At 38.9% G+C, this 15,018-nt stretch overlaps 1 protein-coding gene across 1 annotated transcript in view; it reads right to left on the bottom strand.

The window, feature by feature from the left end:
- Positions 1-10,573: 10,573 nt before the first annotated feature.
- clvs2 (clavesin 2) overlaps positions 10,574-15,018 on the bottom strand; it is a 42,605-nt gene continuing 38,160 nt past the window's right edge. Inside the window, exon 5 of the mRNA XM_088626947.1 lies at positions 10,574-13,884. Coding sequence (XP_088483073.1) covers positions 13,791-13,884 — 94 coding nt within the window. The 3' untranslated portion in view covers positions 10,574-13,790. The remainder of the gene's footprint in view (positions 13,885-15,018) is intronic.

A 15,018-nucleotide genomic window follows, 5' to 3' on the forward strand; every position in this document is an offset into this window, starting at 1 on the left:
ACCTTGGGGGAAACAAACCAGAAGGAACTTTAAGTCTGAGAGCAGGAGGGCTTCCTTTATACAACGGATACTTCAACAAACAGCTGAATGAGAAAGCTACCAAACAAGCAAGACACAAAGTTAATAGCAAAGGTAGTTAAAACAAATGTCAAAATCTTTCCAAAATATCCACAAGTGATATTTTAACTTCCAGTTACATTTAGTTACATGATTCCATATGAATATTCCACATCAAGATGTATTAAATCAGTGCTATAAAACTTTTTTTTTTACAAGAATATCAGCAGAGAGTACAGTGTTCTTATTACAGATTCTTAGAAAAGGATGAAACATTACAGCTTTTAATGAAGTCATTAAAATGTATATAGTTAGAACAGGAGTGCAAAACCTTTCCAAAATAACCACCATAAGTTACCAAGTTAAAGACTTTGATGAAAGTATTAAAATGTTTATGAAGACGGTGGGATACTGTTCTGTAAAAAGAATACAAGGGAACGATTTAGTTATTTCATACACACAAATTAAAGAAAATGAGGGAACGATTTAGCTATTTTGTGCGCACTAATTGTAAATAATTCCCTCAAAATAACTTCCTACTGATGGCCCCTTTCGGGCTCTGTAGTTATGAAATGATTTTTATTGTGATTTTACATGGAATAGGCTTAATATAATGACATTGGAATTACTGTATATTGTTTTGCATTGGGGTTTTTCTTCTGAGTTCAACTCTCTTTATTTTTGGTGAATCAGCATTAATCAATAATGACTGATAATAATCACTGACTGATCAGTGATGATGACGAGTCCACTTACAGGGATGAAGTTGTACAGCTGCTTAGGTGGTGTCATAGCAATAACCTGGACTTGAACATAAAGAAAATGAAAGAGCTAATAGTGGACTTTCGGAGACACAGGCCACACACTCACAGCCCACTCAGTATTGATGGAACGGAAGTGGAAACAGTCACCAGCTTTAGGTTTTTGGGAATTCACATCTCTAAAGATCTAACCTGGACTGTGAACACTGACTCTATCATGAAGAAGGCTCAGCAGCGCCTTTATTTCTTGAGGTGCCTCAAGCGATGGGGGATGCCAACACATGTGTTGGTGAACTTCTACCGCTGCACTATCGAGAGTGTCCTCACCAACGGGATCACCGTGTGGTATGGCAACACCTCTTCGCGAGAAAGAAAGGCACTGCAGAGAATGGTCAATATGGCCCAGAAGATCATCGGCTGCGGTCTCACCGAGATTAAACAGCTCTATGAGGACCGCTGCCGTGGTAGAATTCTGGCCATCACAGAGGACAGTCACCACCCCGGGCATGAGCTCTTCACCCCACTGCCCTCAGGCAAGAGATATAAGAGCATACGGACACTTACCACTAGATTCTTCAATAGCTTCTATCCACAAGCAGTGAGACTGGCGAACACATTTAGCCATCCCCCTCGGACCACACCTACACCATCACCATCTACCTCATTGTAATTTATTAATTGTACGTCTCCAGTCATTGTTTACACGTCTGTATTGTTTACAGTCAAACTGTCTGCATGTTTACTTGCACATTGTCTATTGTTTGTTTGTACATTGTCTTGATGCACTGTTTGCACTTTGTTTTGTTTTTTACACTTGTTTTATAATCGAGAGACTTTCTGTAAGTAAGAATTCCATTGTACCAGTACCGGTTACATATGGCAATAAAGTTCAAGTTCAAGTTCAAGTTCAAGTTCAAGTTCAAGTAAGGAGAGTAATGGGGATTCCCTTAAAATAAATCTAATCTCCTGACTGGTCACCAACATCCATTGTAATTTGATTAGAGAAAGAATAACCATGCCTCTGTTGTGATTGATTTTCATCCTCAGAATCTTTTTATTCTCAGAATTTTTGTTTTTGTATTACTTTAAAGAGTCAAACATCTATTTGGACTTGTCTGGTCTTCAGAGACCAATGTACTCATTTCATTGCTAAAAACAAACTACCACAAGTAGACTAATTTTTATATTTCTTAACTAGGTCAGAAACTGCAATGAATTAGTGCAATCCACTGTATGTCATGTATCATAAATAATATGGGAGGCATCAAATATGTAAAACCAAATAAATAATACAGGATTTGTTCCAAGTGTTTAAAGGTACCTCCTTTCATTCATAGGAACTTTCAGCTAAAGAGAAGGGGTTGGTTTTTTGGCTGTATCAAGATAATTTAGAATAAAATGTGGTCATCCTGTAAATTATACTCTGTAGACAGTTTGAAATTTGTCTGCTCTGCAGAATGTGCTCATCACATGTGAACAATAAAGAATTGAAATTTGTGCTGTGTGCAATATAAAAAAATAAAATTCACTATTTATTACATACTGCTAATTGATATCGCCTAAAAGGAAAGAAGGAACAATTTTGTTTTCCCTGTTCAATTCCAATCTCCCATTAACTGAATTTGCCCAGTCAAATTAAATTCTCCATAGCATCTGGTGATAAAAGAATGACAATGAAAAGAAATGCAAATACTTTAACGCGCTATTACAAATACATATGATTTCCATTCATCAGCCACCTATATTTTGATATACTGTAACATAATTTTTGTTTTTAGTCAAATAAAGACTCAAGGCTAATGGAGCTCTTCTAACATTGTGAAGAAGTGCTTCGAGAGACTAGTCATGAGCCATATAAAGTCCAGACCCCTCTGGACCCCCTTCAGTTTGCATAGCACCCACACCGGTCTACTGATGATGCTGTATCTCTTTCCCTTCACCTGGCCCTGTCCCACCTGGATAAGAAAGACTCTTATGTAAGAATGCTTTTCATTGACTTCAGTTCAGCATACAATCATCCCCCAGAAGCTGACAGAAAAAACTGTAACTGGATTCTGGACTTTCTGACCGAGAGACTTCAGACAGTACGGATTGGTAATAACATCTCCAGCACCATCACAATGAGCACTGGAACCCCCCAGGGCTGTGTGCTCAGCCCACTGCTGATCACACTGATGACTCATGACTGTTCTGCCAAGCACAGTTCAAATTACATCATCAAGTTTGCTGATGACACGACAGTGGTGGGCCTCATTAGCAACAAAGATGAGTCACCATTCAGAGAGGAGGTGGGGCAACTAGTGGACTGGTGCTCAAACAACAATCTATCTCTTAATGTAAACAAAACAAAAGAGATAATCTTTGACTTCAGGAGGGCCGGCGCTGATCACTCCCCACTGTACATCAACGGCTCCCCTGTGGAGACAGTTAGAAGCACCAAGTTTCTTGGTGTACACGTTACAGATGACCTCACTTGGTCCCTCAATACCACCTCCCCAGCCAAGAAAGCACAGCAGCGTCAGCAGCAACTGAGGAGGGCAAACCTTCCTCTGCCCATTCTTTCCACTTTCTATAGAAGCACCATTGAGAGCACCTTGACCAGCTGGATCACTGTTTGCTTTGGGAATTGTAACGCTTCAGACCGCAAGACCCTGCAGCGAATTGTGGAAACAGCTGGAAAGATCATTGGAGCCTCCCTCCCTTCCATTTCTGTCACCTATCACAAACGCTGCATAGGCAGGGCCTCCAGTATTGTAGATGACACCTCCCACCCCTCCCAAAAACTCTTTGCCCTCCTACCATCTGGGAAAAGATATCGCAGTGTACTGGCTAGCTCCACCAGACACTGTAATAGCTTCTTTCCGCAGGCTGTCAGGCTCCTCAACACCCTGGAATCTCCTTGCACCCACTCCAATTCCAGAAACAGGGCTTAAATCCCCCCAGTGTGTTGTGTATATTGTATTATATATTTACCTTGTAATTTGCACTATCTGCAGTGTCTGTGTCAGTGTCCTGTCTATCCTGTCTGTATTTGCACCATGGACCAGGAGAAACGATATTTCATTCCACTGTATATTTGTATATGGTTCAAATGACAAATAAACGTGAGCTTGGACTTGAACGTGATTGTGCTCAAACTCTAAACAAGCAAGCAGATTAGGAAGAAGGACCCACTAGCACTGGTATTTAAGGGCCGAGCTGGAAGAAACATCAGCAGACACAGTAGTTCCCTAAGATCAAGACTGAGATCTACAGTACTACTCTAGGCACAGTGAATGAAAAATAAAACCCAGTGTGAAAATACACTTCTGTAACTAACAGGCTATTGAACCAAAAGATTTTGAACAGTGATGTCTTATGAATTATACAAATTGACAGTTAATAGGCAGGAAAAACCCCAGAGCTCCAAGACTTTGATGATGCTGATAGGTAAAAAGTGAGCTCGCTGATTCTGAAGAGAGCCAAAGGCAGCTGAAGGAAATCTCTCATGTCTTGTAATAGTATAGTCAAGTCTGGGAGTTTTATGGAATGTTACTATAGGCTAGAACCCATAGGGGCTTTGGACAAAGTTGGCAAGCAGGATATGTTGTCACAGATGTGGTTATGGCAACCACAAAAACAATTAGCTGGATGATTACAAAGGACAGATTGTGTTTTCTTATGCAGAAGAAGCAGGTTTTGTAAAGTGAAGAGAATTACCTTCTGGGCTTGAACAACAGAACAGACTGAATCTTAGTGAATGTTAGTTGTCTGTGGTTTTACAGTAGTTTAATGTAATGAGATGTGTAAATATGTCATGAATTTTATCACAAAAGAAGTATTTCTAAATTTAGTTATACTTTTTAAGATTGCTCTAGTAATATTAGGGTTATGGTTTGATAGCTACTGTACCAGAAAAGGACATTTTAGGCAATCTGGAAACACTGAAGAAACTTAATTAATGAATATAGCTTGAAAATGTAAACCCTTTTGAAAGAGGATTGGAGTAAATATAAAAACACCAGAGTTTCATTTGTATATTGACTATTACGTTTCCATACAAATAAGTTTCCTTGCAGTAGTATAGTAGTTACTGTACTATAGTATTATAATCAAAGAGCAAAATTTTGGTTAAGAAAACAGAGGAAAATGTGTGGAGTCTTCTAAAAGGAATGAGTGTATATTTAGGAAGATAGAGAAACTTTAGTGATTCAGAAACAGAGGCAATGATCTGTAGAAGTAAAGCTGAATAGTCTTTACCTGAACAGTAGGTTGCTAGCAAATTAAGCAAACTAAGATGGTACAGTACATGACGTTTAAATCTTGGGTTATTGTGAAAAGTGTGTCAGACTAACCATGAAAATACCTGGATGATGTGGTAGAATCACAACAAACCCTGATTTGCAATGGAACAGAACACATAATTGTTCTTTAGAAGAAAAGTAAAATTCTTAAATTATTAAGAATCCAGTTATTTGAAGGCCAGGAGGAGCTTTTCACCGACGTGGGTAACACAAACAACTATCAGTTATGCTGTCTGTAAACATAATAATCAGACAGGACAAAGCTCTGTAAAGCTGCTTTAACACTCCTGAAAGTTCTAGGCTTTAGAAGTTAACTACAGGTACAGTATGTCAAATCTAGTGTCCTATAAACCATTTTTTACTCATCAGATCGGGAAAAACGGGTGAAACTACAGCAGACAGCTTCAAAAAATCCTTCTGAAGATTAAGTATATCTGTGTATAAAGTATATAGTGTATTCTAATGCTTTATTGGCAGCATGAGATTCCAAGACATAGTTTAATGCAGTCAAATAAATTAAATCTGAGGTCCCGTATTGTGTGCTTGCAAATTGAAGAAAGAAGAAATGAACTTCTACAAACATTAAAGTACCTTAAATACATTAAGCAAATAAATTAAGCATTGAAGCCACAGAACAAGATTAAAGAATAATAAAAACTAATTGTACCTGTCACTTGAATGTCACATTCATGACAGAGCATTGCCAAGACCAAAAAACTTTAGGACAATAATCCATTCCTCTCAAAATAAAAGACAAGAAAACATGAGCAGGAACCAAATAATAGAGACAGACACAGTCCAGAAGAGAACGGGAATCGCAAATGCACAGCACAATTGATTGCTTGAGAGACTTTCTAAAATCCATTATTTGCCATCCATTGCATGTATTTTTTTATAACTGAAAGCTGCTTGTCTGGCTTTGTGATGCCATATGCAGTGAATAAAAGTGAGGTGGCAGGTGTGGACTTCGTTATTTTATTCAGGAAAAGATTTTCACCATTTCGTCTTTCTTAAACTTTCTTAATTTTCCCCTATAAGAAAAACCTAATTACAAGTTTGAGCAAAAAATTCATCTGAAAAGCAAACCAACAAAGCAGTAAAAAGTAACATATCTTCCCTTTGCAAAAACTATATATTTCATCAGTTTTATCAAATGCTAATCATACCAAGGGACAGTGTCACAGACTGAATAAAAATGGATGTGGAGGCACCTGGTGTCAAGGGCTGTGTTGCACTTTTGGCACAGCGGAGATCCACAAAGCCAAAGCTCCACTGGTCACCACTGTGTGTTTTGTCGTTTATTCGAGTCCGACTCTTCGTGCCATCATGGACATTAGCATGCCAGACCTGTCTGTCAACAACTGCTTCTCTGAATTCTCTGGAACTCTGCATTCAGTTTGGCATATTTTTCCCTAGCTCCGTTGCCTTTTACTCTTCTTTTTAACTTGGCCACTTGTAAAGCCTCAGCAGCCATTTTGCTTAATCTTAATCTTTTTTCTATTTGGAATATTTTCATGGCCACCTCCTGAGCAATATCATGAACTTCTGTGCATAGTTCTTCAGGCACTCTATCTACCAGATCTAATCCCTTAAATCTGTACTTCACCTCCACTGGGTATTCATGTGGAATATTGTTGAGCTCATATGTACTAATGGCTTTTCCTGTTTTATTTAATTTGATTCTAAACTTTGTGATAAGAAGCTGATGGTCCGAACCACAGTCAGCTCCAGGTCTTGTTTTTGCTGATTTTATACAGCTCTTCCATCTTTGTCTGCATAGTATATACTGTAGACAATCTGATTTCGGCATTGACCATCTGGTGATATCAATGAGTCTTCTCTTAGGCTGTTGAAAGAGGGTATTTGCTATGACCAATGAATTATCTTGGCATGGTTCTACTAGTCTATGACCCCCTTCATTTCGTACACCAAGTCCAAACTTGTCAGTTATTCCAATAGTTTATTTGACAGGCAACTTTAGCATTCGAGTCACTTATGATGAAAATGATATCTTTTATTGATGTTATATCCAGAAGTTGCTGCAGACCCCCATAAAACTGTTCAACTTTCTTCTCTTCAGCATCTGTAGTTGGAGCTTAACCATGTATCACTGTAATGTTGATTGGTTTACCTTGAAGTCGTATTGAGATCATTTCTTGGGGTGAGACCAAGCACTGTTTTTGAAACCCTTTTATTTACTCTCAGGTCTGCTCCATGTCTTCTGCAGGATTTTTGTCCACAGTAAAATATCTGATGACTTTCTGATGTGAAGTGACCCATTCCGGTCAATCTTAGTTCACTAATTCCCAGAATTTCGATGTTCAATCTTGCCATCTCATCTTTAACCACATCAAGTTTGGTCACCACTAGAGGGCATAAAAACACAAAGAATTTGGGTCATCTCAACCCAAAAACGGGATCTGTGCAGTCAGGAAAAGGATAGGAAAAAGGCTGACAGGGCTGACGATACAAAAAGCATGTACCCTGAGAGTTTTTCCCTATCCAGATCTAAAACTTCAAGAGCAAAGGATCCATATTCTAACCCCTTCGACACCTGGAAGATGGGACTCAAAACTGCTCACTTCCCATGACACCACATTGACTTCCCATGACACTCATCTTACACTCATTCCCAGGTCGTGGAAATCAATGGAACAGTTGTCAAGGGACACAAAAGACTACCCCATTCCTTTATTGTTAAAGATGAACTGCTCTACCAGCTGAATGGCAAGAATAGAGAGAGGCTTCTCGTACCACAAAAGCATTGACACTTCATTTTAAAACTCACCCACTCATATTTATTAGGGGGGCATTTAGGTGTCAACAAAACCTGACACAGAGTATTAATGAGGTCCTTCTCACCAGGGGTCTAAGCTGATGTCAGGCATTTCTGTTAGTCCTGACTGCGAGTTATACTGCTCTAAACCCAGCCTGTACACTCCATGACATCCATTGCCAATAATAAAGAGAATCGTTTTTATGCATTGCTAAAGATCTCATAGGCCCACTTCCTAAAACACTGAGAGGGCATGAGTAGATATTAGTGATGGTAGAGAATGCCACATGCTACCCCAGGGCTATATCCTTTCGTCAGTCGGTCAGCAGTGTGATAGCAAAGGAACAGGTGAGTCAGTTCACTTGAGTCGGGGCTTCCCCTAAAGATCCTCACCAACCAGGGGACCCTGTTTACCTCACGCCTCAGGAAGGAAGCTGCTGACCTTCTCAATATCAAATTTATGAGGAAATGTATTGGTGTATCACCAGCAAACTGATGGCTTAGTGGAAAGAATCGACTGGACCCTGAAGCAAATGTTGAAGAAAGTCACTCAGAATGAACAAAAAGGTTGGGACCAACTTCTCTCAAATAGAGGTGGCTTAAGCAACATACACAGTCATGTAACTGACAGTTTGAGGTAGCCTATCGTGTAGATTTCGCTTTGTTGCTGATAGGTTAAGCTTTCGAAACTCAGCCCCAAAGTCATGTGACTGATTTTTCGTCCTGTTTTGTTGGTTAAACGCAATGATCACAAGCACCACCATGTTAACTGGGATGTGTAGTTTTTAATGCAGTTTGAATTATAACTTTACGTAATGTCTTTGTATTTGGCCAGGGCTTTAAAGAGAGGGCGTGCCAAAAATCTTCGGTGCTGTCGTCTCTTTAAAGGTACCCCCCTCGTGGAAGAATTTGACCTTGAACATTTGCCCAGGGTGTGAAACTCAGATCCTTGACAATAGCAATTTGTTCGACTACGTGAGATCACTTTATTGGCCATATACTGTACAATTTCGTGCATCAGGAATTGGTCTTTTCAAGTACCCCAGCTTGCTCTCCCTGAGACACACAGGCAGGGAGAAAGCTTGGGGTCAGAGCGCAGGGTCAGCCGGGGTTAAGGGCCTTGCTCAGGGGCCCAATGGAGTAGCTTTCCTCTGCCTGCTGTGGGATACTAACCAGCAACCTTCCAGCAACAGGCACAGATCCTTAGCCACAGTGCCACCACTCCGCCCGTATGTTTCATGAACATCTTACTTGCCTAAAACCCTAATAGAAGAACATCAAAAGAGAGCACAGGAGAGAGTGACATGGCTACTGCACGATCAGCGAGCACATCTTTGGACCTTTCACCCATGGGATAGACTTATGTTCCTCTTACCCACCACGGGGTGTAAACTCTATGCTCACTGGCAAGGCCCCTAAGAAATCCGCGGACAGGTGGGTCTGGTGACTTAAAAAATATATCACCCCAACCGTACACAGAAGGACCTATTTGAAACCTTGGTGAGATTCTTCCTTTGAAGATGGGACCTCCTCACACTTCTGTTCCTATGCTCTTCTAGTTGAAACACCCATTTCTTTTTCCCCCAATCTCTCTCTGACGGAAGACCAGGCAGCTATTGGTCTTCTACAGCAGAATGCTGTTGTGTTCACCAACCATACCGAGGTGCACGAACCTCGTTAAACATGACATCAAGACACCACCTGGAGCCATTGTGAGGGTACCCCCATACCCCATTCCCGAGGCCCAGCGCAAAGAGGTCTGCCAGGAAGTGCAGAAAATTCTGGACCGGGACATCATTGAAGAAAGCAATTCACTGCCAGGCATTACTGTTACTGTACGTCCTCACCTGTCGTACGCCTCCACATACAGTACCTTGACAGCCGGTAATCTTCAGTGAGGACTGGGACTCTCACCTAGTACACTGTCAATCCATACTCCTTAGAGGAGGCTGCCTTATACACTAATCCAGTGAAAAGCTGCTTTGGATATTCCTCTGCTCATAGAGATCCCTGGTTGACAACTGAAACTGGCTGGTACCCATGACAAAAACACAGGTGAGAGTCTTTTTTAGGTCTGGTTGGTTAGTATAGGAGGTTCATCCCACAGTGGTCAATTGGAATCTGCAAAGGACTTTACTAACCTGAAGGAAGTCATCTGTAAGGACCCAGAGGGTATTGGATTTTGAGCTGTGTTTCTTATTACAGACCGTTGCATCCGAGAGGGGGTCTGTTGCTGTACTATCTCAGGTGATTGACACTGATCTGACACTCATTTTTACCACACAGTTTAGAGGTGACCTGTGGTATCACAAGAGAGGTCTGACCAGACCTGTGACTGGGAATGGGAGCTCTGGAATAGGGTGCAAATACTCAGTGCATTGTTATTCCCTGCCATCTGGCTATAGCTAGTTTCTCAATGAGCCTCAAACAATTAACTCTGCCCCCATCCCAGACATCAGAGAGATATTCCCCCCCCCCCGTGAAAATGAGTCATGAGCCATTGTTAAGAGGGTTTTAAAAAGACCCAGTTAGAGAACTCAGACAATTTTGGAAAAAGGAAGGATTGCGAGACAGATTACAGCCCAGGACCCAGACGCGGACTCGGACACTATAGAAAATCTACAGAAAGTAGCTGAGGATGGTTCCAGCATCATCCTCAAGAGACGTGACAGAAAAAAACAAAATGGACAAGGATCAAAAGTGTCAATATTTATTTTTTGTTGTTTGTTTGATTTAACTTAGCCATGTAAAGCAGCAGGCCCTCTATAATGAGCCTTACACATACAGTATAACATCCCACACACATTCATTGTAATATACAGCTGATTCACTCTGTGGAGCTCTATGCAGGTTTCACACAGGCAATGCTCTGTTCTGTATACAGTACTTACCATGTGCTGTTTTTTAAACTGACTATACCTTTTAAGACTGGTTATATTTGGCCTTTCAAACATACAATAATTGTATGAAAAAGACAAATTAACAGTCTAATTAGTAGTAATTGTACATAAAATCATCCAACATGTATGAGTTTGCTTTTTGTGGATAGTAAGAAAACTAGTCAAGGAATCCTATAAATGGAATTAAATACAATGATCTGTTTTTTTTTTCTTTTAATAAACATAACTGCTTTGGTAAAGATGAATGGATTTTGCTTAAACAGAAAATCATCCAATACGGTATGCCACACTTATGTACTTTTAATGCACGTTACCAGGTTGTGAACTACATGCTGCAGGAATTTGAAATGCATACCACATTTTAAAATCTTTAAAACTTCCACTCAAAATCAATCTGTAGGCCATCATGAACAGAACAAAAAGTAATACAGGTAAATATCTTCAATAATCTGATTTTAAAAGTTGTATTCCCAATTAGTAGTATCCCCTTAAATAGTATAATCATTTTAAAAGAAGCACAAAACAACAAAGAATTGTCTTGGTAAGTCTTTGATGGCACAAAACACAAACGTTAAGCTCTTTGAACAATTTTCTCAGAATAATAGACTAAACCTGTGCAAGAAATACTCTGAGCGTGTGCACTATCATAAACAAAAAGACTTGCCCAAGACGTCCACAGGAAGACTTGCCACCATCTTCAACAGACTTTAACTTCGCTGCTCTTAATACTTAATTGTTTCTTCACTGTTCTTAATACGTTCTGTTTTTCATTGATCAACACCCCTTTATTAATACGGAAGGACTGTCAAAAATACTATATAACACTGACACTACAACCTAGCACCCTTTCTCATCCAAGTATCTAGAAGTTTTCTTTATATCTTAATCCAAAAATTCAACTATCAATTAGTCAGAGATAAGTCCCACTCAAACTTTACACTTTCAAGAACAATTTACTTTTTTCCAGTGTTCAAGGCAGTCATTAGAGAGCCAGTGTTCAATAACTGGCAGCTTAGCATCAATGCCCAATAGCGAGATACAGGAGGTCATAATTTGTGTTAAGCCACACCAGACAAAAAAAAACGACTGAAAAGCAGCGCTCTTGCTCGATGCTTAGCGAGAATAAAGCATGGCATTTCTTTAAGCCAATCTCTTTGTTTATTACAAACTCCCACTTAACACAATAGTTTAATTTATTATTTAAATATCATAAAACTTGCCATGAGAAAATATTTTTAAATTGGTCTTCAAGTAATTTTCCATCTACTTTGTAGTGCACTTTTCTGTTCAGAAGTTTTCTAGATTAAATGGTCACTGTCAAAATAAGGGATGTTGGTCACTTCCTTATCTCTTGAGATAAAGTCAATGGTGTGTATTTCTGTGCACCATTTAGGTATTTGAGTCACACTGAACATGAACACAGTCCTGCAGGATTTCATGTTGGGAGAATATTGAATATAAGAGGGTGCGGCTGCCACAAGCCATGGAATAAAGAATATCCCTTATTGGGATGCTGAAAGCAGTCTGTCAGTATGTGAAGCCCACAGTTCTGTTACACCTAATAAATTAAGTTTTCTAAAAACATCTTCATACTACCATGTCAAGCCAAGCCTTTATTTTCCAACAAAAAAACCAAAAAGTCTTTGGTAATTTGAAGAACGAAAAAGGATATCCACTCTCGATGGCTTGTATATGATAAAAATTAGGATGCAGAAAAATAACTTTGAATTTATCAAGGAGAAGTAGCAGAAAATAGCCAATTCATAAACCTGTTGTTGAGTCTGGAACAAAAGGAGCGACCATTTAAAATTCAATTCAAATTTGAAAACCATGGAAGCTAAATGTAAAATAAAAACTTTCAAAAAACAAAAAGATATCATATTAATGTATTTACTGGTCACTATGCATAGGATAATACTGTAAAAATGTATTATTTTGTAAGCGATAGTTTTCACAAAACTAGGTGTAGTTCTAACACTAATTATTTGAAGTATCTTCAAATAACTTTTTCAACAGATATGTAACCTAACGTCTTAAGTCTATCATGAAAGAACGTTCGTAAAAGGTTTAGTTGTTTGAAAATGTATTTGTATGTTTAATACTGCAGTGCTCTATGATTAACATTTCTGATTGCATGTTTTTACTTTAAGTGACACAGCAGAAAGACGAAAACATACTGTCACATACAGTACGTGCTAGATTTTTGATGTGGTATTTGTATTGCCTTTTATTATTAGAATTGGAAAAGAATTTGTTTTTTCAAAATTGGTATCATTTGAAAGATTAAGATACCTCCCCTATCTGAAAGATAATATGGCTTAAATCTTAAAGGGATTCCTGCTTAATGAAACAGATACCTGAATGTATTTATTTTTTACCACAAATGTTCTAGTGGCATTGATACCCTTAAGCAATTCTGACTGTGGATAGGTAATACCAAGTTGAGAAATGACTGGGTTCACTGGGTTCCAATGTGATGGAATCAGAAGCTCCATTTTCTATTCACAAGGCAGCTTTCTTAAAGTACTTGTCCACCTTCTTTTTTAAATGATTTTTTTTAAATCCTGAGTTGCACTTGTCATTTGGATCAGTTGAACACTGACGTGACCAAATTTCCTACGTGCGTTCTTCCTTCGACCAACAGTTTGTCACAAAATATTTCACAACAAATACATACAGAATACGCATCTCGGTCTGTACAGATATTCCTGCTACAGTGACTCAGTACTTTAAAGTGTGGAACTGAAGTGTATTTACAAGTTTGAATTGGCACTTAACAATATTTTTTTAATTCTTCATTCATCTTCGGCTCAAGTGTCTCCTGCTCCAGATTAAACCTCGTCTTCTGTTAACGTTTATTAGAGCAGCCGCTATTAAGAGTGAAAAACCTGGTTCATGGTTTTCTGTTCTGAAACTTCTTCCATCCTTGCCTTTTTTGGGAGCATCCCATGTACTATCCCTGGTGTCTAGGGAAACACAAATATTTTCTGGAACTAAAGGGACTGGAAATCCCTTAGTCCAGTGAGAGCAGTGGCTGCATGTTGTCTTCCTCGCTTTTCTCTTTATCAGGTCGTTTCAGCACTCCGGGCTCCACAACAGACTGGGATCTGGAAGAATACATAAATGATTGTCAACATTTATAAGGCAGTGTTTTTATGTGCTCAAACATCAATGTTTTTATCAAAGACAGAAAGGGGATTAAATGATCTTTTGAAGTTTGATACATCTTAGCTCCTCATAATGTATTCAAAATCTCATAAATATTAAGAACCCTTCAGTTCTAGAAAACTCCTATGCAAAACAGTTCTTATAGTTAAAAATGTAAACAGACAGTTTACTATTTGCCTTTAGTTTACTACTAACATCTCTTACCTTGTAGTTTGAGAACCAACTCAATTTGTGTTTCATATACAAAGGTCAGTTACAGGATCCATACTTGAACTGTGCAATTGAACATTTTTTGTTTTTGCTGCCAATAAAATTCTGTTCATATCCCAATTCATATAATCTAATAAATTTTTCATTAACATAAACTGTAGTTGAAATGATAGGACAGTTTATATATTAAGTCTTATCCTCACAAAGCAGTTATTTTTTAACCCAACCACTGTACTAAGTGATGAATGATGAATATTAGCATTTATTGCTTTGGTTTGGAGTAAGTCTAAAAAGTAAATTGGATCCAAATGTTAGAAACTAGGCAGTGGATTACATTAAATTAAAAAAAAATCTCAGATGATTTTGTTATGAATCATTATGTGGGTGGATACTTCTGGCCAAGATTAATATCAAAACCGCACAAGTAAAGTTTGTGGCAAGGCCATGTAAATAACACCTTCACAGACCATTATGCATATAGATGTGGGGTTTAGAGTGACCTCAGAAGTGAGGTCAACAACCAATTTTGATCAATGCATACTAGCGTAGGTCTTTGGTGCCCTCAGTGAATAAGAGTAAAGTAAAAATCGCATGGTAAATACATTATAAAATGTGCATTGCTGCCTCACAGCGCTGGGGCTCTGGGTTCAATTCCAGACCTGGGGTTACTCTCTGCATAGAGTTTCTGTGGGTGTCCTCCCACAGTCCCAAAACATACTGGTAAGTTAATTGGCTCCTGGGAAAATGGCTCCTAGGTGTGAGTGTGTTTGTGTCTGTCTGTATGTCTGCCCTGCAATAGACAGGCGTCCAGTTCAGAATGCAACTTGTCTTGCTCCTGTTGCCTGCTGAGACAGGTTCCAGCT

This window comes from Lepisosteus platostomus, chromosome 3, assembly GCF_059453375.1.
Source record: "Lepisosteus platostomus isolate fLepPlt1 chromosome 3, fLepPlt1.hap1, whole genome shotgun sequence".
In the NCBI taxonomy this organism is placed as follows: domain Eukaryota; kingdom Metazoa; phylum Chordata; class Actinopteri; order Semionotiformes; family Lepisosteidae; genus Lepisosteus; species Lepisosteus platostomus.